Genomic DNA, 20820 nt, shown 5'->3' with positions numbered 1-20820 from the left:
AACAGACTGTCCCAGACCATTGTATGTTCTTCAAGCCCATTGAATTTCCCTAAAAAATATTTACTATCCCCCTAAAATAATGCACACTTCCTTATCTCCCTTTCCCCTAAGAGGAGAATAAAGGCCTCTGCACCCCATTGCATGGTGGGGTAACCACCCTGTGATTCTCCCCATGCATGTTAATAGATGTGTAAGCCTTTCCTCCTAGCAATCTGCCTTCTGTCAGCTGATTTTATAACAAAACTTCAGAAGATAAAGGGGAAGTTTTCCCTTGGCTCCTAAGCTGTCCACCCTGTTGATCAGAAGCAGGGCAATGCTGATAACACACCAGTAATGTCCTGATCCTTGATGCTCCTGCCCCGCAACTTTCTAGGTCTGTGCAGTTAGCCCACATCTTTTTTTTCTTTCTCTCTCTTTTTTTTTTTTTAGACGGAGTTTAGCTCTTGTTGCCCAGGCTGGAGAGCAATGGTGCGATCTCGGCTCACCGCAACCTCTGCCTCCCAGGTTCTCCTGCCTCAGCCTCCCGAGTAGCTGGGATTACAGGCGTGTGCCACCACACCTGGCTAATTTTGTATTTTTAGTAGAGATGGGGTTTCTCCATGTTGGTCAGGCTTGTCTCCAACTCCCGACTTCAGGTGATCTGCCTGCCTCGGCCTCCCAAAGTGCTGGGATTACAGGCGTGAGCCACCGCACCTGGCTAGCCCACATCTTATGATGTCCCATGTCTAGAGAGAGGGCTGTCGTCAACAATGACCTCAGATGCACACAAACCCTCAGTCAGTGCAAGAATCCAAGTATCCCCAGAGGGCCAGCAAGTCCAGTTCAAACAGGAGCTGGGAGGAAACCTGGCTGGTGCTCACCTGCTTGTTTGGATAGGGGGCTGTTATAAAGTGAATTATGTCCCTTGAAATTCACAGGTTGAAGTCCTACCCCCAGGACCTCAGAATGTGGCTGTGTTTGGAGACAGAGCCATTAAAGAGGAAATAAAGGTAAATGAGTTCCTTGGGGTGGGCCCTACTCCCATAGGTCTGTTGTCCTCATAAGAAGGGATTAGGGCACAGACTCACAAGGAGGGATGGCCCTATGAGGACCGGGGAGGAGACTGCATCTACAGGCTCAGGAGAGACGCCTCAGGGGGAAATGACCTTGTTCACACCTTGATCTCGGACTCCAGCCTCCAGCACCATGAGAAAGTAAACTTCAGTTGTTTATGGCACCCAGTCTCTCTGCTGCAGTGTTATGGTGGTGTGAACCCTAAAAATCTGAGACAGGTCTCAGTTAATTTAGAAAGTTTATTTTGCCAAGGTTGAGGACATGTGCGTGACACAGCCTCAGGAAGTCCTGCCAACACGCGCCCAAGGTGGTTGGGGCACAGCTTGGTTTTATACATTTTAGGGAGACATGAGACATCAATTAATATATTAAGAAGTACATTAGCTCCATCCCAAAAGGCGGAGACAGCTCAAAACAAGGCCGCCCCACCCCCACTGTACTGGGGGCTTCCAGGTCACAAGTAGATGAGAGAGACAGATGGTTGCATTCTTTTGAGTGTCTGATAAGTCTTTCCCAAGAGGCAATCAGAATATGCATCAATCTCTGTGAGCAGAGGGATGACTGAATAGCATGTGAGGTAGATTTGACCTGAGAGGTTCCCAGCCTGAAGGGGTCCAACTATCTTCCTTTCACAGCGGCCTGAACCAATTGAGACAGGGAGGTTGCAAGTTTTAGATGGAAGAAACCACAGAGCTGTAACTTATGTCTGAAGGGTGTGCAAGGCAAGCAAGGCCCTTTTGTGCTCTAGTCCGTATTTTTGTCAACATCCCGGTTCAAGCTGGGAACCAAGTGATAGGATCTGAACAGAGATTATCATTCATTCACTTCAGGGACCTGGGAGAGAAAGCCAAATTTGCTTGGGTCAGGATTATGGAATTGCTTTATATATAGTGAATCAAAGGCTTAGAATAATAATAATAATACCTATTATTATTATTACTTTCAGTTTAGAAATATCTTAGCTTCTAGGCCAGGCATGGTGGCTCATGCCTGTAGTCCCAGCACTTTAGAAGGCTGAGGTGGGAGGATCACTCGAGCCCAGGAGTTTGAGACAAGCCTGGGCAACATGGTGAAACCTTTTCTCTACAAAAAATTTTAAAACTTAGCCAGACTTGATGGCACACACCTGTAGTCTCTGCTACTTGGGAGATTGAGGTGGGAAGATTGCTTGAGCCAGGGAGGTGGAGGCTGCAGTGAGCCCTCATTGCGCCATTGAACTCTAGCCTGGGCAACAGAGCAAGAGCAAAGCCCTGTCTCAAAATAATAATAATAATAATAATAATAATTTAAAAAACATTATGTCTCTAAATTTGTTGTAATTTTGTCTTTTGATAGGCATAAGGATTAGATTGAACTAAAGGACACTGAGAATGCATCTCTTAAGTAAGTAAATAAAATAGAAATACCTTAGGTATTTGAACTGAAAATTTGAGACAGGTCTCAGTTAATTTAGAAAGTTTATTTTGCCAATGTTGAGGACAGGCACCCATGACACAGCCTCAGGAAGTCCTGACGACAAGTGCTCAAGGTGCTTGGGGCACAGCTTGGTTTTATGCATTTTAGGGAGACATGAGACATCAGTCAATATATGTAAGTACATTGGTTCAGTCTGGAAAGGCAGGAAAACCTGAAGCAACGGCAGAAAGATTCAAAGTGGGGAGGGGCCTTCCTGGTCACAAATAGGTGAAACACAAACAGTTGCATTCTTTTGAGTTTCTGATTTGCCTTTCCAAAGGAGGCAATCAGATATGCATCTATTTCAGTGAGCAGAGGGGTGACTTTAAATAGAATGGGAGGCAGGTTGGCCCTAAGCAGTTCCCAGCTTGACTTTTCTCTTTAGCCAAGTGACTTTGGGGCCCCAAGATTTATTTTCCTTTCACAGGTATATTTAGATATTTAGAATCCTAATTTTTTGAGCAATTTTGACATCTGAAATATTGAAAAGATTACCATTACAATTGCATTTAAAATGAAACATTGAGTAATTGGTTTTGACATGAGTTTTTAAGTTGAAAGGTTTAAAAATTATGCAAAGGCTATCCATAATATTGGATAATACAGTTAGCTTAATATTCGCCATCTTTAAGGGTAGCGGTTAATTTTGTGAACGTTATCTCTGCCTGCGTGGAGGGTTGCAGTGAGAGAGGCCAGGGCTCCTGGATGTTGAGGTATGGATGGTAGCCCAGCCCACCCATGCTGTCTCTGGCCCTGCAGGTGACCACAGTCCCTCATTTTTGTCTGTGGTGGCGATGGCATCTGTGCAAGGCTGTGGTTTTTTTTTTTTTTCTTTCTTTTTTAATCAGGCCCCTTCGTCATTTCCTTCCTTTTCTCCCTTGTCCCCTAGCTGGTGTGTGGCTCTGGGATTGGGCCCTGCTCGAATGCATCCTCTTTCTCTGGCCGGAGCTGGTCCAGCCCATGATGGGAGGTCTGACCACTGGGTCCTCAGGCCCTTCCGTGGTCATGATAATGGCATCAGTGCCTGGCCCAACACCCACCCTGGATATCTGGAGGAGGGGAGCTCTGATTTGCTGGGCTGGAATGGCTGTCAATGGAAGCCCGACCTGGCCATTTGGCCTTGAGGAGACAATTGCCTGGGGCTGTAGGGGGACCACCCAGGAGGAAGAGGACGGAGGAAGAAGTGTGTGTCCTGGGACATCCCCAGGCTCCCAGGGCTCACACTGCCTGACAGTATCAGGCTGCACTTGCAGTCTCAGGAGCCACAGGCCACCCTCCTCCACTGTCATTTACAGCCATCTGCATTTAGGTCCTGTCACCCGCAACCTAAAGCTCCTGACACATCAAAGCAGCACACAGAGGCTTGTGGGAGTTGATGCCATCAGCCCGTTTGTAATGTGTCCTCGATTTGAGAACCATGTTGGATAAGGTTGTGGTCATCAGTGGGCACTCATTTTAGTGAGGCAAGGGTGGGATTGCCTAAATGCATGTGAGATTGAAGAGCCAAGAAGACATTTTGAATTGTATTTATTTATTTGACTGTGGTTGAAACATGCAGCATGAGTTGTGCCCTCCAAACAGATCTGGTGTAGGTACAGAACTGCTCAGGTATCATTTATTGCATGCTACTCTACTCAGGCACAAGGCTCTAGTTAAAAAGCATACATCTCAGCTCAGAGTCCACCTTTATCACCAGCCTGTGTGGGCCCCCTCTTATGTACACACACACACACACACACACACACACACACACTCCCAAGTACCTTGCCTGTTAAACCCATTTTCCTTGCTTAAAGGAAAGGGGTTTCCATTCCCTGCAACTCAAGACATACAGGAAAAATCAATGGACATGTTTTTTTCCAACTCTCCACTCAACATGACCCTTCTGCCACCAGATGTTGGCAGGAGTGTTTTCCCACACACCAAGCAAGCAACTCTGCAGATTCCCCAGTGGACACCAGCTGGGCGTCCTCCAGTGCAATTCTAACAGCAGAACAATGTAGACAGAAATGTTTAAAAAGAGACTTTATTTTCAGCAGGTTGGAGTGTGTGTGTGTGTGTGTGTGTGTGTTAACATGCTTAGTCTCCTTTAGTAAGACACAGGGACTGGACTGAACCATCTGGAAGACATCTCTCCATTTTGACACTTTATGATTCCCCCCTACCTTTTTTTCACTTACACATAGAAAATTTGGTGTCAACTGAAATAAACCGAGACAAGCTCTCTAAAAGAAATTTATTTGGGAATAAAGCATTGCAATGGGAATACGTGTGCCATAGTAAAAAGTAAGTGCGTATTCAGAGAGGTAAAGGAAGACAAAGGTTTTTAAAGGAAAAAAATAAGAAGAATTACATAATTGTTTTGAAATAATTATCTGTGGTTAGAAATATCAATAACAAGGGTGACACCAGTCCGAAGTTAAACAGGAGGTTACTGGGGAGATGTCCTTGCCAATGTCTTTTTTGTGTACCCTGGCGATGTCCTCTGAGCAAGGCTGTGGTTTTTGTAGTCTCTTTTTTTTTTAAATCAGGCATGCAAGCCCGACAATCTTCTCTTCAGGACTTCTCCAATCCTATTGGTCAGGGTTTTGTGAACATTCGTGACTCCATTTCTATTCTGACAATTTTCTCAGGCAGAAGAGCAGAGTGACTTCATACCACGTAGGAAGTTGTGTTTCTTAGTTGTATTTCTGCCTTTTAGGAGCAATGAAAATGAATTACTTCAGATTCCTTTTTCCCTGTGCCGGACATGAGATTTCCCAAGTCATATCTTCCTATCCAAACATCCTTGCATCTCCCATATTTCTTTTAAATACACAGTTTATGGCCTCTTCAACATTCGTTTTTGTACACTCTGATTTGTGAGACTACAATTTTAAACAGGGTAACCCGCAATGCCATAAAATACATATAACAAAAGACACATCAAATATACAAGGTAAATGTGGGATTAAAATTTCCTGTAATTAAGGCTGGGTGTGGTGGCTCTCAACTGTAATCCCAGCACTTTGGTAGGCTGAGGCGGGTGGATCACATGAGGTCACGGGTTCGAGACTAGCCTGGCCAACATGGTGAAACCCCATCTCTACTAAAAATACAAAAATTATCCGGGTGTGGTAGTGTGTGCCTATAGTCCCAGTTACCAGGGAGGCTGAGGCAGAATTGCTTGAGCCCGGGAGGCGGAGGTTGCAGTGAGCCGAGATCATGCTACTGTACTCCAGCCTGGGTGACAGAGTAAGACTGTCTCAAAAATTTCCTATAATTAGAATCGTTTACCTCTCTTCTAGTCATCCATTTTTTGGTTGTTTCTGTTGCCTTACAAAAAAAAAAAAAGACTGGCCAGGAGTGGTGGCTCACGCCTGTAATCCCAACACTTTGGGAGGCCAAGGCAGGTGCATCACCTGAGGTCAGGAGTCTAAGACCAGCCTGATCAACAAGGTGAAACCCTGTCGCTACTAAAAATACAAAAATTAGCTGGGCGTGGTGGCAGGTGCCTTTAGTCCTAGCTACTCGGGAGGCTGAGACAAGAGAATTGCTTGAGCCCAGAAGGCAGAAGTTGCAGTGAGCTGAGATTGTGCCACTGCACCCCAGCCTGGGGGACAGAGTGAGACTCTGTCTCACAAAAAAAAAAAAAAAAAAAAAAAAAAGACTTCATCGCACTCTTAGAGAAAATATTCACATACTTTTCTGGTTGCCAGTGAAATCCCCAAATATTTTACATTAATCAGTTGAAAATATTATCCTGAGAAGATGATGGTTCAGCATCCAGCACCGTTTTGTGGCGGAACAGTGTCTTATTCAGTTCTTTGATGCCAATGCGATGGGAATTCAAGAGCCCAGAGACATCCAAGACTCGTCAATGTTCTTCTGTCTTTGTGGAATCTATGAGATGTCATGCTGAGAAAAAACAAACAAACAAACAAACAAAAAACCCACTGCCCACTTTGATCCTGTCTCTGATCAGAAAGTGAAAGCCTTCAATTTTCCAAACAGTTCAAGAGGCAGATGAGGGAGGAGGAGTACTCTTTCCCCACCCAACTGAGTGCTCAAACGGCATCAGGCTCAGTCTCTAATCTGGAGGGTAGAGAGGAGGGAGGCTGGACAGAGAAGTGCCAGGAGGCTCAGAAAACAAGACCCAAAATGAGGACATCCTAAGCAGCCTCAGAAGCAAAAAGTTTTCTCTGACCTTCTCTGGCCCTCTGTCTCTAGCCCCTCATTCTCCCCTGTCTGGCCATAGAAACTAGAATCCCTCTTCCTCAAGGTGAGTCATAGAAACCAGAACCCAAAGCCAGCCATAACACTTAAAAAATATGACTCTAATTTTCTTTCTGCCTTTCTGTGTAAAACCCAGCCATGAAGAAATGATCTGACCTACCTTGTTGGACTGTAGATCTTAAGACCCTCACTCCAGAGAGGGTCCTGGATGGAAGGAAGGAAGGAAGGAAGACTGCTCAGAGAGGCCACAAGAATCTAGACAGACAGGCCTGGCTGGGTGTCCCCACTTAGGCTCTTCTCATTAGATCCGACCCTATTTGCCCAATTCTATTCCTGCATGGCTGTCCATACCTTGCGGAACCTAAGCATAAAAATGGATGATTTCCCTCATATCTTGGCCAGGCATGGTGGCTCACGCCTCTAATCCCAGAACTTTGGGAGGCCGAAGTGGGCGGATCACAAGGTCAGGAGATCGAGACCATCCTGGCTAACACGGTGAAACCCCGTCTCTACTAAAAATACAAAAACTTAGTCGGGCGGTATGGCACGTGCCTGTAGTCCAGCTACTCGGGAGGCTGAGGCAGGAGAATCGCTTGAACCCGGGAGGCGGAGGTTGCAGCGAGCCGAGATCGCGCCACTGCACTCCAGCCTGGGTGACAGAGCAAGACTCCGTCTCAAAAAAAAAAAAAAAAAAAAAAAAAAAAAGGACGATTTCCCCCATATCTTTAGGTTTGTATAGACACAGTAAATAAATGTGTCTGCCTTTTCTCCAATTGATCTGCCTTTTGCAATTTTTCTTTCTTGCTTTTTTTTTTTTTTTTGAGACAGAGTCTGGCTCTGTCACCCAGGCTGGAGTGCAGTGACACTATGTCAGCTCACTGTAGCCTCCGTCTCCTGGGTTCAAGCGATTCTCCTGCCTCAGCCTCCCGAGTAGCTGGGACTACAGGCATGCAGCACCATGCCCGGCTAATTTTTGTATTTTCAGTAGAGATGGGGTTTCACTGTGTTGGCCAGGATGGTCTCCATCTCCTGGCCTTGTGATCTGCCAGCCTCGGCCTCCCAAAGTGCTGGGATTACAGGCGTGAGCCACCGCGACCAGCCTTTTGCAATTTTTCATCAAAATTTGAGAGGACCAAGGGTTCCCCTTGGCACCTACACCAGCCACCCTGTCTTGGGAAGTGGGGATGCTGGCACCACACAATGTGGATTCTGCTGGTGGTAAGGGAGAGAGGCTTTCAGGCAACAATCTTTGCCAGTGTCTACTTCCAAAAGTCTCTAATGCACACATGTGCAAGTTCATGACTGCTACCATTTGCTAAGCCATGCCCCCAGTATTGGGCCTTCAAGGTTTTTTTTTTTTTCTCCAAAATGAATAGTGATATGACATACATTTCTCTTTCTTTCTTCTCTTTCTTCCTCTCCCTTCCTCCCTCCCTCCCTTCCTTTCTCTCTTTCTTTCCTTCCTTCTTTTTCTCTTTTTATCCTTCCTTCCTTCCTTTTTTTTCTTTCCTTCCTTTCTTCTTTTTCTTTTCCCTTTCTTCCTTCCTTCCTCCCTCCCTCCACTCCTTCCTTCTCTCCCCCACCCCCCGCCCCCACCTCTCTCTCTCTCTCTCTTTCTTTTTTTTAAGACAAGGTCTTAAAAAATTCTCCCATTTCCCAGGCTGGAGTGCAGTGGCATGATCATGGCTCACTACAGGCTCAATCTCCTGTGCTCGGGTGATTCTCCCACCTCAGCCTCCCAAGTAGTTGGGTCCACAGGTGCGTGCCACCATGCCCAGCTAAATTTTAAAAATTTTCTGTACAGACAGGTTCTTGCCATGTTCCCCAGGCTGGTGTTGAACTACTGGGCTCAAGCTATCCACTCACCTCAGCCTCCCAAAGTGCTGGGATTAACAGGCATGAGCCACCTCTCCCAGCCACATTTCTAAACAAAACAAAACAGCCCAATTTTTTACAACCCAATTTTTATTTTCATTTCCTGTTATTTTTATAGTTTGTTTTCTAAGAAAAGGAATTCCAATCAGAAAATCCTTAATCAATACTGCTACGTGGATTACAAGCAGTATTCACAGAATCAAGTGTTTTTTTTGTTTGTTTGTTTGTTTTTTGTTTTTTTTGAAATGGAGTTTCACTCTGTTGCCCAGGCTGGAGTGCAGTGGTGCGATCTCGGCTCACTGCAACCTCCACCGCCCAGGTTCAAGCGATTCTCCTGCCTCAGCCACCCAAATAGCTGGGATTACAGGCATGTGCCACCATGCCTGGCTAATTTTTGTATTTTTTTTTTTTTTTTTGAGACAGAGGGAGTCTTGCTCTGTTGCCAGGTTGGAGTGTAGTGGCATGATCTCGGCTCACTGCAACCTTCGTCTCCCGGTTCCAGCTATTCTCCTGCCTCAGCCTCTCAAGTAGCTGGGACCACAGGCGTGCACCACCATGCCCAACTAATTTTTGTATTTTTAGTAGAGACGGGGTTTCACCATGTTGGCTAGGATGGTCTCAATCTCTTGACCTTGTGATCCACCTGCCTCAGCCTCCCAAAGTGCTGGGATTACAGGCGTGTGCCACCACATCCAGCCTAATTTTTGTATTTTTAGTAGAGATAGGGTTTCACTATGTTGGCCAGGCTGGTCTTGAACTCCTGACCTCAGATGATTCACCCGCCTCGGCCTCCCAAAGTGCTGTGTTTACAGGCCTGAGCCACGGCTCCCGGCCAAGTTTCCTTTTTTTTTTTTTTGGTCTGCTTACTTAATAGTGGAAAGAAAGAGAGTCTCGTTTTATTTTCCTCTTTCTTAACTGGGCAGAGTGTACATTTTTTTCTCATGTGTGTTCAATCATTTGTGTGTTTTTTTTTGTGATTTGAAAAATCCATGACAAGGTGTATTTTCCATCATGCTTTTCCTTACCTAATTTTATAAACTCTTTGTATATTTGTGGCTACAATGTTCCTAATTTCGCTATTTGCCTTTAATTATCATTTTTGATATTTTCTCATTCACAAGATTAGTTCATTATGAAGTTTGCTCATTTTTTATATTTTTTACTTTTCTCTCCAGCAAGTTCCTAGTTGACTCAACAATATCAGCAAGGCTCGGCTGGAAGCCTCTAATCTTTACTACACAGAAATAACCTCGGTTTACTATTCATGTTTCCCACGGGCATCTAGTGCATTTCCAAGTCGATTTAAAAAATCTTCACAAAGACAAAAATACCTCATTAGATCCTGCGCTTGCTTGGAATACAGATTTATAAAATTTTTTTTTTGTTTTTGTTTTTTAAGACAGAGTCTCGTTCTGTCGCCAGGCTAGAGTGCAGTGGCACGATCTTGGCTCACCGCAACCTCCGACTCCCTGGTTCAAGTGATTCTCCTGCCTCAGCCTCCTGAGTAGCTGGGATTACAGGCATGCGCCACCACGCCCGGTTAATTTGTGTATTTTTAGTAGAGACGGGGTTTCACCATGAGCCAGGATGGTCTCATATCTTGACCTTGTGATCCGCTCGCCTCGGCCTCGCAAAGTGCTGGGATTAGAGGCGTGAGCCACGGCGCCCGGCCCAGATTAAGTTTTTAAAATGCAAAACTTGCACAATCTTATTTTAACCATGCTTGCTTGTTTTCAAAATAATTAAAAAACAAAAACACCAGATTGCTCTTCCCAAAGGCTTATTTCTTTCCTTTAAATTTAAAGAAAAGCTAACGGCCGGGTGTAGTGGCTCACGCCTGTAATCCCAGCACTTCGGGAGGCAGAGGCGGGTGGATTACGGGGTCAGGAGTTAGAGGCCAGCCTGGCCAACATGGTGAAACCCCGTCTGTACTAAAAATACAAAAATTAGCCGGGCGTCGTGGCAGGCACCTGCAATACCGGCTACTCGGGAGGCTGAGGCAGGAGAATCGCTTGAACCTGGGACGCGGAGGTTGCAGCGAGCCGAGATCGCGCCACTGCACTCAAGCCTGGCAACAGAGCGAGGCTGTCTCAAAACAGAAAGAAAAGAAAAGAAAAGCTAACAAATGCTCTTCTGTTATGCATCATCACAGAATCAATGAGAGCTCCCCCCAGCCAGGAGACAGCGGACAACCAGGGTAGCTTCCCAGGGGGCCAGAGGGAGGCTGCGCGAGAAGAGGCTCAGCGGGATGGGTCCACGCAGGGAGATCCGACGCAGGGTGGGCGTATACGAGTGTCCACGTCCGGAGGGCTGTTCAAGGGCGGGTCCCTGAAGGAAGGGTGCACGCAGGGCACGTCCACGCGGGCAGGCCCGTGCACGCAGGGCGTGCCCATGCAGGGCGGGTCCGTGCAGGATGAGAGCAGCGGAGGAGGCCCACGCAGGCCATTTCCCGCCCCGTCCCCAGCCCACGCGGGCGAGCTACCGCGGGGGTACGCGCAGCTCAGATCCTAGCAGCTTACAAAAACAACATTTTAAAAATGGAACCTTCAAGTAAAAATAAAACTTTGTTTCCCTCTTTCGCAGGAGTTACTGATGTAGGAAGGGACAGTCCCAGTAAGATTTCAGGATACGACTTGGGCCACTCCGCAGGCAGGAGAGTGAAGCGCGCAGCTGCCAGGACTTGCGGGGTGACGTGCGCCGCTGCCAGGACCTTGCAGGTGGAGAGCATAGTTGCCAAAATCAAGGCGGAGGAGCGCACCGCCGCTAGGATCCAGGCGGAGAAGCCCACCGCGGCCAGGACCTAAGGATGCAGTACACTGCTGCCAGGATCTTGTCTGTGGAGCGCAGCGCGGCCAGGACCTCCGGCTGCAGCACACCGCTGCCAGGATCTCGTCGGCAGAGCGCTCCGCGGTTCGGACCCCGCCCCGTGCGCGTCCCCGACCCCGCCCCGTGCGCGTCCCCGGCGTTGGCGTCGTCGTCCGGTTGCTGGTCTCCGTCCGGTCGCCGGCCGTCTAGGTCTCCGGCCCTCCCCAGCCGCTCCTGCGCCCTTGCCGGCCCCGCCGCCCGCAGCCCTGGCGCTCCCTGCGGGCCCCGCCGAGGCCGCCTGCGCCCTGTGCCAGCGCGCGCCCCGGGAACCGGTGCGCGCCGACTGCGGCCACCGCTTCTGTCGGGCGTGCGTGGTGCGCTTCTGGGCCGAGGAGGACGGGCCCTTCCCGTGCCCCGAGTGCGCCGACGACTGCTGGCAGCGCGCCGTGGAGCCTGGCAGGCCCCCGCTCAGCCGCCGCCTTCTGGCGCTCGAGGAGGCGGCCGCGGCGCCCGCGCGCGACGGCCCGGCCAGCGAGGCCGCGCTGCAGCTGCTGTGCCGCGCCGACGCCGGCCCGCTCTGCGCCGCCTGCCGTATGGCTGCGGGCCCCGAGCCGCCCGAGTGGGAACCGCGCTGGAGGAAGGCGCTGCGCGGCAAGGTGCGCGCCGCGGGGTCCCGTGCCCCACCCCGGACGGTGCCCTGCGCCTCTCCGCCCCCGCCCCGGTCCCCCTGAGCCCTGGGCCCTTCCCGTCTCCACTGTTCCTGTCCCCGGATTGTCCCCCTCCCCTCACCGCCACGGGTCCCCGCTCCAGCGTGTGCTGGGCCCCTCCCTCCTGCGGCTTGCCTCCCCATATTTCCTGCGTCTCTTCGGAGTCTGGTCCCCGTCCCCGTCTTGGTGTCCCCTGCTGGGCGGTGCCTTATCTCCCCACCCCCTACCTTCTACGAAGTCCTTCCCCCACCAGCGCCCATCTTTGTGGTCCCATCACTAGCTGTGCCCTGTCTCGCCCTCATAGACCCCCTCTAGTTCCTACAGATTGACTCCTCCACTCACTCTTCCCTTGGGGGAGACATCACGCCTCTTGCCCCTCTGTATTCCACTGTGTCCACAGGCCTGGCCCATCTTCTCGTCTGCTCCCCGGGCCACCCAGCCCTCGCCTGCACCCCCTGTCCCCTCTCCCATCTTTCAGAAACCCGCTCTGAGAGTCTGGCAGCAGCGGGTCCGGGAGTCTGGAGCCTTGCCCATGGCGGGTTGGTTGTGGGACACAGAATAGGAGACAACAGCCAGCCTGGGGTCCTGCTCTTGAATACAGGGGAGGGGAAGCCAGCCAGACTGTGTCCCTGGGTGCTCCTCCTGCATTGGGGGTCCTGCCACCAGGCAGAGCGACCCCCATCCGGCTCAGGCAGGGCAGGGTGTAGGGCAGGCTGTGCAGACCTTTGGTACAGGCCGAACTCACACTGAACAGGGCCACTTACAGACACAGAACTCCTAAACCCACCTAGACAGTCCCCTTAGCCCCAGCACTCAGATCCTTCTGAATAGGTGTGAAGCCCAAGAAACCTTTTGACTGAACGCTGCCCTAGACAACAGGACTTCGAGGTTATCTCTGGGATGGTCAGACTGTGCAGTCAGCTGGGGTGATGTCCCTCAGTACTGGGCTGGGTTGGGGGACCCAGAGCTTCTGCCCACCCCTGGTGACCTTCTTTTCTTTCCAGGAGAACAAGGGGTCTGTGGAAATCATGAGAAAGGACTTGAATGACGCCCGGGACCTGCATGGCCAGGCAGAGTCAGCAGCTGCAGTGTGGAAGGCAAGTGGGGGGACCTGGGGCAGCCTGGAATGAGGGGACTGTGGGCTCAGGGCTCTAGACAAAGGGACCACCAGGCCAAGTGGGCCAGGCCTCTGAACTGCTCAGCTGGTTGGTTGGAGGAGGGGCCTCTGGACTTTGGTGAGCTTCAGGGTATTTTTTTAGGATGTGTTTGTATTTCTCAAATAGAATCTAGCCAAAGCCAGTGGAAGCCTCTTTTTCTCCTCACATTTTACCTGTAGGTGATGGCAGCATCAGACTTACTTCTTTTTTTTTTTTTTTTTTTTCCCAAGAGACAGAGTCTCACTTCATTACCCAGGCTGAAGTGCAATGGCATGATTGTAGCTCACTGCAGCTCGAGCTGGCCTCAGGCGATCCTCCCACCTCAGCCTCTGGGACTATAGGCATGTGCTACCACACCTGGTTAATTTTAAAACGCTTTTCTAGAGGTGGGGGTCTTGCTGTGTTGCCCAGGCTGGTCTCAAACTCCTGACCTTAAGCGGTTCTCCCGCCTTGGCCTCCCAAAGTGCTAATTTTGTTTTCTTTTTTAGAACACATCTGTAATTTTCTGTGGTCCTCTTGTTCTGATCTGAGAGTTGCTCATTATGTTTTAGAGGCTAGAAGTCCAAGATCAAGGAACTGGCAGATTCCCTGTCTGGTGAGGGCGCTTCCTGGTTCATAGATGGTGCCTTCTCACTGTGTCCTCACATGGTGGAAGAAGTGAGGGTGTCTCTGGGGTCCTTTGTGTAAGGACATTGATTCCGTTCTTGAGAGTTCCACCCTCACAACCTCATCACCTCCCAAAGGTCCTGCCTCCTAACGCCATCACCTGAGGGATGAGGATTTCAGCATGGGGATTTGGGGAGGACACAGACATTCAGACCACAGCAGCGTTACTTTCCTTGGGTGCCTTCCACAGTATTATATCCCAAGGGGACATCCCACTAGATTCTTTTAGGTTACTCACCAGTAAAGCTCTTTAGTCGTTTAAACTCTATTTGGTGACTTTTTCCTCGTGTAGTAAAAACCTGTGTGCCATTTTTTCTGCGTTTCATAAATTCCTTCCTCCTCCTTTTAACCTGAAAGACAGAGTGCTTTTCACAGGTGCAGCAGCTCTTGGGTAACTGGCTGCACCTCGAGGCTGAGGCCCACGTTTTTACCCCAGCTTGAGGCTGAGGTGGGCTCTGTGCTCCTGGTGCTGCCAAGCCCTTGCCTGCTATCCACAGGCCTGAGGTGCAGGCTTCCCTCAGACAGTGACGGGTTACACATGGGGTCCCTGATGCCAGTCAGACCCCTGGCACTCCACACTGCCCTTGGGGCTGCTCTGAACTTCTCCTTGCCTTGTGAGCGGTCAACACTGCCCAGTGCAAGTGAGGCTGGAAGGCTTTGGGGACCTCCAAGTTTTCAGTAACCCTGTGTTACCCCAAGGGAATTGTTTTGCCCACAGATTTTAGCAGGTTGGAGCTTTCAATCTGTCCTGTTTTGGGGGTTGGTGGCTTAGATGCTGGGATGAGAGAAGCCACCTAAATCCAAAGGAAGGAGTTTGCAGCGTGTCGCATCAGCCAACCAGCAGACACCCAGCTGTCATTTGCATTCTCAGCAACAAAAGCCTTGGCCTCTCATGACTGTGGCTGTCACCTGCCCTGTGTGGCCCAGGGCCAGGTGGAAGCCATCCATGACTGAGTAAAATCAGAGTAGCATCCTGCTCTGCTCTCCTGTTTGCAAGGTTAGGAGTTGGCTGAAAACCAGCTGAAGAGTGGCAAGTGTGAATGCTATTTGTTGAAGGCTGATGGGATGGTTTTCAGCCATTGGAGTTCTGGTGTGGGCACAGCAGGGACAGTTGCTGGCAAGATGGGTGTGTGTCCTGCCCTGACAGTCACGTGCCTGACAGGCTCTAGACCTAGCAGGGCCACTCAAGGATTTACTGTCCCCTTGGCCATGGGAGATGGGAGAGGGCCAGTCTTCATGTGCAGCTGAGCACTGCAACGTAGGGGAGAAAGAACTCTATTTCTCCCCTTTTAGGGCCCCAGGCTGGGTGGGAGAGTTAAACTGACATAAGCTAAACTAACAGGGTCAGGTGCAGTGGTTCATGCCTGTAATCCCAGCAACTTGGGAGGCTGAGGTGTAGGAGGATTGCTTGAGGCTAGGAGTTCGAGACCAGCCTGGGTAACATAGTGAGACCACCATCTGTACAAAAATTAAGAAATTAGCCAGGTGTGGTGTTGCATCTGTGGTCCCAGCTACTTGGGAGGCTGAGGTGGGAGGATCACTTAAGCCCAAGAGGTTGAGGCTGCAGTGAACTGTGATGGCACCACTGCACTCCAACCTGGGTGACAGAGTGAGGCCCTATCTCAAAAAAATAAATAAATAAATAAATAAAAAAATAAAGGGAGATGGGTTAATGGGAGAAAAAACGTAGGATTTTTTTTTTTTTTTGAGATGGAGTCTTGCTCTGTTGCCCAGGCTGGAGTGCAGTGGCGCGATCTTGCCTCACTGCATCCTCTACCTCCTTGGTTCAAGTGGTTCTCCTGCCTCAGCCTCCCGAGTAACTGTGACTACAGGTGTGCACCACCACGCCTGGCTAATCTTGTATTTTTAGTGGAGATGGGGTTTCACCATGTTGGCCAGGCTGGTCTTGAACTCCTGGCCTCAAGTGATCCAACCACCTCGGCCTCCCAAAGTGCTGGGATTACAGGTGTGAGCCACCGTGTCCAGCCAGGCATATTAATTTAACATAAGTTTTATACAGCACAGGCTCCCTTATAATGAAGACTCAAAGTGGCAAAATTAAATCACTTATATACTGACTTGGACAAAGACTAGCCACTTGTAAAAAAGCAACTACATGATGTGGGGACGCTTGAAAGAGTTGTTTTCACAAGGTCTGTACCAAATTCTGTCGGCCTTGACTTCCTGTCGTCCTTGATGATAAAATCATTTTATTTGATATGGGGAGGGCGTCTTTCACTTGGGAATTTCATTTGCTTTTAAGAAGCAGAATGGAGCTCAGGGTGATCTTGCACTGTTTTTTGATTTTTTTAAAAAAAAGGCCTTGCTCTGTTGGCCCAGGCTGGAGTGCAGTGGTATGATTATAGCTCACTGCAGCCTCAAACTCCTGGGCTCAAGCGATCGTCTTACCTCAGCCTCCCGAGTTGTTGGGACCATAGGTGTGCACCACTATGCCTGGCTAATGTTTTTGATTTTTAGTAGAGACAGGTTTTCACTGTTGCCCAGGCTAGTCTCGAACTCCTGGGCTCAAGCAATCCTCCCACCTCAGCCTCCCAAAGTACTGTGATTACAGGCATGAGGCACCGTGCCTGGCCTCTTCTGTTATTGTTTTTTTTTTGTTTTTTGTTTTTTTTTGGCTCACTGCAACCTCTGCCTCCCAGGTTCAAGCGATTCTCCTGCCTCAGCCTCCCAAGTAGCTGGGACTACAGGCGTGCACCACCACGCCCAGCTAATTTTTGTATTTGTAGTAGAGACGGGGTTTCAGCAGGTTGGCCAGGATGGTCTTAATCTCCGGACCTCATGTTCTGCCTGCCTCAGCCTCCCAAAGTGCTGGGATTATAGGCGTGAGCCCCCGTGCCTGGCTTTTTTTTTTTTTTTTTTGAGATGGAGTCTCGCTCTGTCGCCCAGGCTGCAGTGCAGTAGCATGAACTCGGGCTCACTGCAACCTCCGCCTCCCGGATTCAAGTGATTCACCTGCCTCAGCCTCCCGATTAGCTGGGATTACAGGCGTGCCACCACGCCTGGCTCATTTTTGTATTTTTAGTAGAGACGGGGTTTCACCATGTTGGTCAGGCTGGTCTTGAACTCCTGACCTCATGATCCGCCCACCTTGGCCTCCTGGAGTGCTGGGATTACAAGCGTGAGCCACTGTGCCTGGCCTAATAGTCGATGTGCCTGAGCAGCATGTTTTGGAGTGGCATGTTCTTAACTCCTTCAAGAGCAAACAGGTTCCCCTTCCCCTGGGGAGGGTGGGTGAGGACACAGGTCTTTTCCTGCCACCCGTTTGCAGGGACACGTGATGGACCGTAGGAAGAAGGCACTGACCGACTACAAGAAGCTGCGGGCCTTCTTTGTGGAGGAGGAGGAGCATTTCCTGCAGGAGGCTGAGAAGGAGGAGGGGCTCCCTGAGGACGAGCTGGCTGACCCCACTGAGCGGTTCAGGTCACTGCTGCAGGCGGTCTCGGAGCTGGAGAAGAAGCATCGCAACCTGGGCCTCAGCATGCTGCTGCAGGTGCGGGAGCCCCGCTGGGTCTGCCCACCATCGGGCCAGGGTGGACGCAGGCAGCACCGAGCCATTGGGGGACCATTGCCCGAAGTCAAGGCTTAAAAGCCCAGCCTGACTCCCACTGCCGTGGCCTTGCAGGGCTGAATTTCAGGAATGGGTGGGTGGTCAGGGAAGGTGATGGGAAGGGGTTTTAAGTTGAGGAGGGTCTGAGGTGTCCCTGACCTTCACAAAGGAGGGCACTTGGCATCCCGAGTGCCCGAGCATGGAAGGCTCCTGCCTCGCCCTGGGGTCCTGAAGGCAGAAGCAGCCAAGAAACCCAACCTCAGGGCTTTTCTTCTGCCTCTGCCCAGGGCCTGGCCTGAACCCCAGACCCTGCAGCAACCCAGATGGCCCTGAACGGTTCAGTTGCCCGTGCCAGCCATAGGTGACAAGGCTTTGGCCCTGGGGAGACGTAAGTCTGGGCCAGGCCCTGGGTTTGTTGTGCTCAGGACAGTACCTCATGCGCTGTCTCATGTGCGCTCTCTCTTTCGCTCTCTCCTTTTGCCTCTGTCTCTGACTCTGTGTGTCTCTTTCTCTTTTTGTCTCTCTGTCTTTCCCTCTCCCCTCCCATGCAGTGATGGCGCCAACCCGCGGCAGTCCCAGAGCTGGAGGCAGGAGGATGGATCCTCATCTCCATGGGAAGTGTCAGCGTGTGGCTGCCAGGGAAGCGTGGCAGGCGCCTGGCCTTGGGTCCATCTACATAGTTGCGTGTTTCAACAATGTCCATTTATCCTTTACCCCGAGGCGTGTTTTGGGGGCTGCAAACACCTCCCGGTAGAGGCTGGACCTGAGGACCCTTCCCACCTGTGCCCGTCCCTTCCTGAAGTCCTAGCCACAGCCCATCCTCCATGAGTCCCGGCAGCTCTGGGTCATGCCCTTCCCTGGTCACCCATCTGCCCCTCACCTCGTCATCCAGGGACCCAGACCCTGCACCTTCCATGCCGGCCCACAGATCCTTGGCAGGTACCTGAGGTGCACCATTGAGTGTCGGATTTGGGGTTAGCATCCAGAAAGAAGAATGCCCATGAGGCTCTGTGAAGGCTGGAACTCAGGTCTTCAGGGAGAGAAAGGAAGACTGGATTGCACCTTGATGCCTCCTGAGGAGGCGGCCCCCCTCTTGAGGTGGGCGTGGGCCCAGCCCAGCCTTATCCAAGTCGCTCTGTCCACCTCCCCCTTCCTGGCCCCCACCCCACTCCTGTGCCTCCCAGGAGCCCTCCCTGTGCTCCACCTGCCTCCGCAGAAGGAAGCCTCTTTCTCTGTTTCCCTGGGTGAGGGGGCTGGCAGGTGGCTAACCCCATTTAGCATCTCCAGGCCCTGCCATGGTGTCTCATCTTGCTGTTCTCTCTAGCTCTTTCCCTCCTCCCATTTCCTTTAGTAGTTGAATTTTGCAAAGCTTGTAGCAGTAGCTCAGTTGCCTGCAGCATCCTTGTGTGTAGATAAATTAGTCGACAGAAACTCAGCACTGGGGACAGGATTGCAAAGTCGGGGACATAGATGCAGACAGATGTTGAGATTTGGGGATAGCTGGGCTCGTGAGCGGTGCCCATTTCCAGATGAAGCCTTTCAGCCCATCCGAGTCCCCGGCCCTTGGTGCGATGTCTGTGAGTTTGACCTGCCCAGCGCGTGGGCTGGCTCAATGCTGAATAAAGTGGGTTTGTGTCAGCTCGTTTGCTTCGTCTCCGTGTGTCCACCTGGCCTCTTCCCCCTGCCCTGGCCACCCTCCAGTGTCAAAGGAAAATTCCTCGTGACACTTGCTAAAGCATGGTGAGGAGGACTTTGATTGGGACCATTGAGATGGGTGTGGAACCCTTTCCTTGGGGCCTGGGGGGAGATGGGGCTCCACCCCGACATAGCAGGGCAGGGGTTGGAGAAGCGAGGAGCAGTATAGGGTCCATGGGTGGGAATGACTATGAGGAGACATCAGGGCTGAGGGGGCTCTGGCTAAACCCACCTCACAGAGTCCTTGCTGCAGGCAGGCAGGGCGATCAGACATTGGCTGCAAACGGTCAGAGAGGAACCCAGTCAGGTACCATTGAGGGTGGTCAGATATTATGGTTAAACCAAATTAGGGTTCTTGCTAAAACTGGATTTCATAAGAAAGGGCAAAGAGGGCCCTAGGAGAAGATTCCAGAGCCTGGCCAGAGTTTGGCCAAGTAGGGAATCTTTGTCAGCACGCCAACAACATCCCGACCCTGAGACCTCCAGTTTGTCTTTCTCACTGTCTCCGCCTGCTGCAGTCCGCTGTCATCCCTGAGCATCCCTGCCCCTGCCCTGCACACCTGTGATGCTTGCCCGGACAGGTCCTGATGGCACAGAGTCTCCCACAACATCAAAGTGTCTCCACATCACCAGGTCCGACAGTGGCTTCACCATCCTCACCTAACCTAGCTGACCAGCAACATCCCACCCTGTCAATCACAACCTCTTTCTATTTAAGAAAATTATATATTTATGGGGCACAGTGTGATGTTTTGATATCTATGTACATTGTGGAGTGACAAGCAGATTAATGTATCCATCTCATGTTTTTTTTTGTGGTGAGAATATTTGAAATCTACACTCAGCAATTTCAAATACAGTCATCCCTCTGTGCCTAAGGGGGATTGGTTCCAGGACTCCCTCATGGATACCAAAATCCGCAGATGCTCAAGTACCCTGCAGTCAGCCCTCCCTCTGCACATACGTGGGACAGTCAGATACAGAGGGCCAACTGCGTACAGTACACGGTTATCAGCTGAAGTCACCATGCTGTGCAATAGACCTTGAGTTTATTCTTGTATAGTAGGGACTCTGTACCCTCTGACTAGAATTTCCCCAAATCCTCTTGTCTCAGCCCCTGCTAACCACCGTTCTACTCTCTAATTCTATAAATCAACATTTTGATTCCACATATAAGTGAGATCATGCGATATTTGTCCTGTTCCTGGCTTATTTCACTTAATATAAATGTCCTGTAAATTCACCCATGTTGCAAATGGCAGGGTTTCCTTTTTTATGGCCAAATAGTATTCCATGATGTGTATACACCACATTTTCTTAAGCCATTTATCCACTTTATCCCTTTATCACTTTGCTTCTAGACCACGTAGGTTGATTCCATATCTTGGCTGTTGTAAAAGTGCTCTTAAGAAACACAGGAGTGTGGGTATCTCTTCCATATATTCATGTCATTTCCTTTGGGAAAATACTTAGCAGTAGGATTGCTGGGTCACGGTACTCTTTTTAAGTTTTTGAATAACCTCCATATGCTTCTCCATAATGGCTATAATAATTTACATACTCACCAACATTTATTTTCTTTGAAATTAGTCATTCTAAGAAGTGTGAGATAATCTCATTGTGA

General features: G+C 50.2%; 1 protein-coding gene across 2 annotated transcripts in view; it reads left to right on the top strand.

Annotated features, from left to right (window-relative positions):
• RNF187 (ring finger protein 187) overlaps positions 1-19139 on the top strand; it is a 35336-nt gene extending 16197 nt beyond the window's left edge. Inside the window, exons 1-5 of one of the 2 annotated variants that reach the window (XM_063790953.1) lie at positions 10890-11087; positions 11182-12059; positions 13115-13207; positions 17223-17444; positions 18053-19139. In XM_063790953.1, the coding sequence (XP_063647023.1) occupies positions 11997-12059; positions 13115-13207; positions 17223-17444; positions 18053-18055 (381 nt within the window). In that variant the 5' untranslated portion in view covers positions 10890-11087; positions 11182-11996 and the 3' untranslated portion in view covers positions 18056-19139. Of the gene's footprint in view, positions 1-10889; positions 11088-11181; positions 12060-13114; positions 13208-17222; positions 17445-18052 lie in introns of those variants that run through there. The other variant, XM_016950034.2, reaches the window with a different exon arrangement.
• The last annotated feature ends 1681 nt before the right edge of the window (positions 19140-20820 follow it).

Source organism: Pan troglodytes, chromosome 1 (genome assembly GCF_028858775.2).
Source record: "Pan troglodytes isolate AG18354 chromosome 1, NHGRI_mPanTro3-v2.0_pri, whole genome shotgun sequence".
NCBI classification, from domain to species: Eukaryota; Metazoa; Chordata; class Mammalia; order Primates; family Hominidae; genus Pan; species Pan troglodytes.
This window is presented reverse-complemented; position numbering and strand designations above follow the sequence as displayed.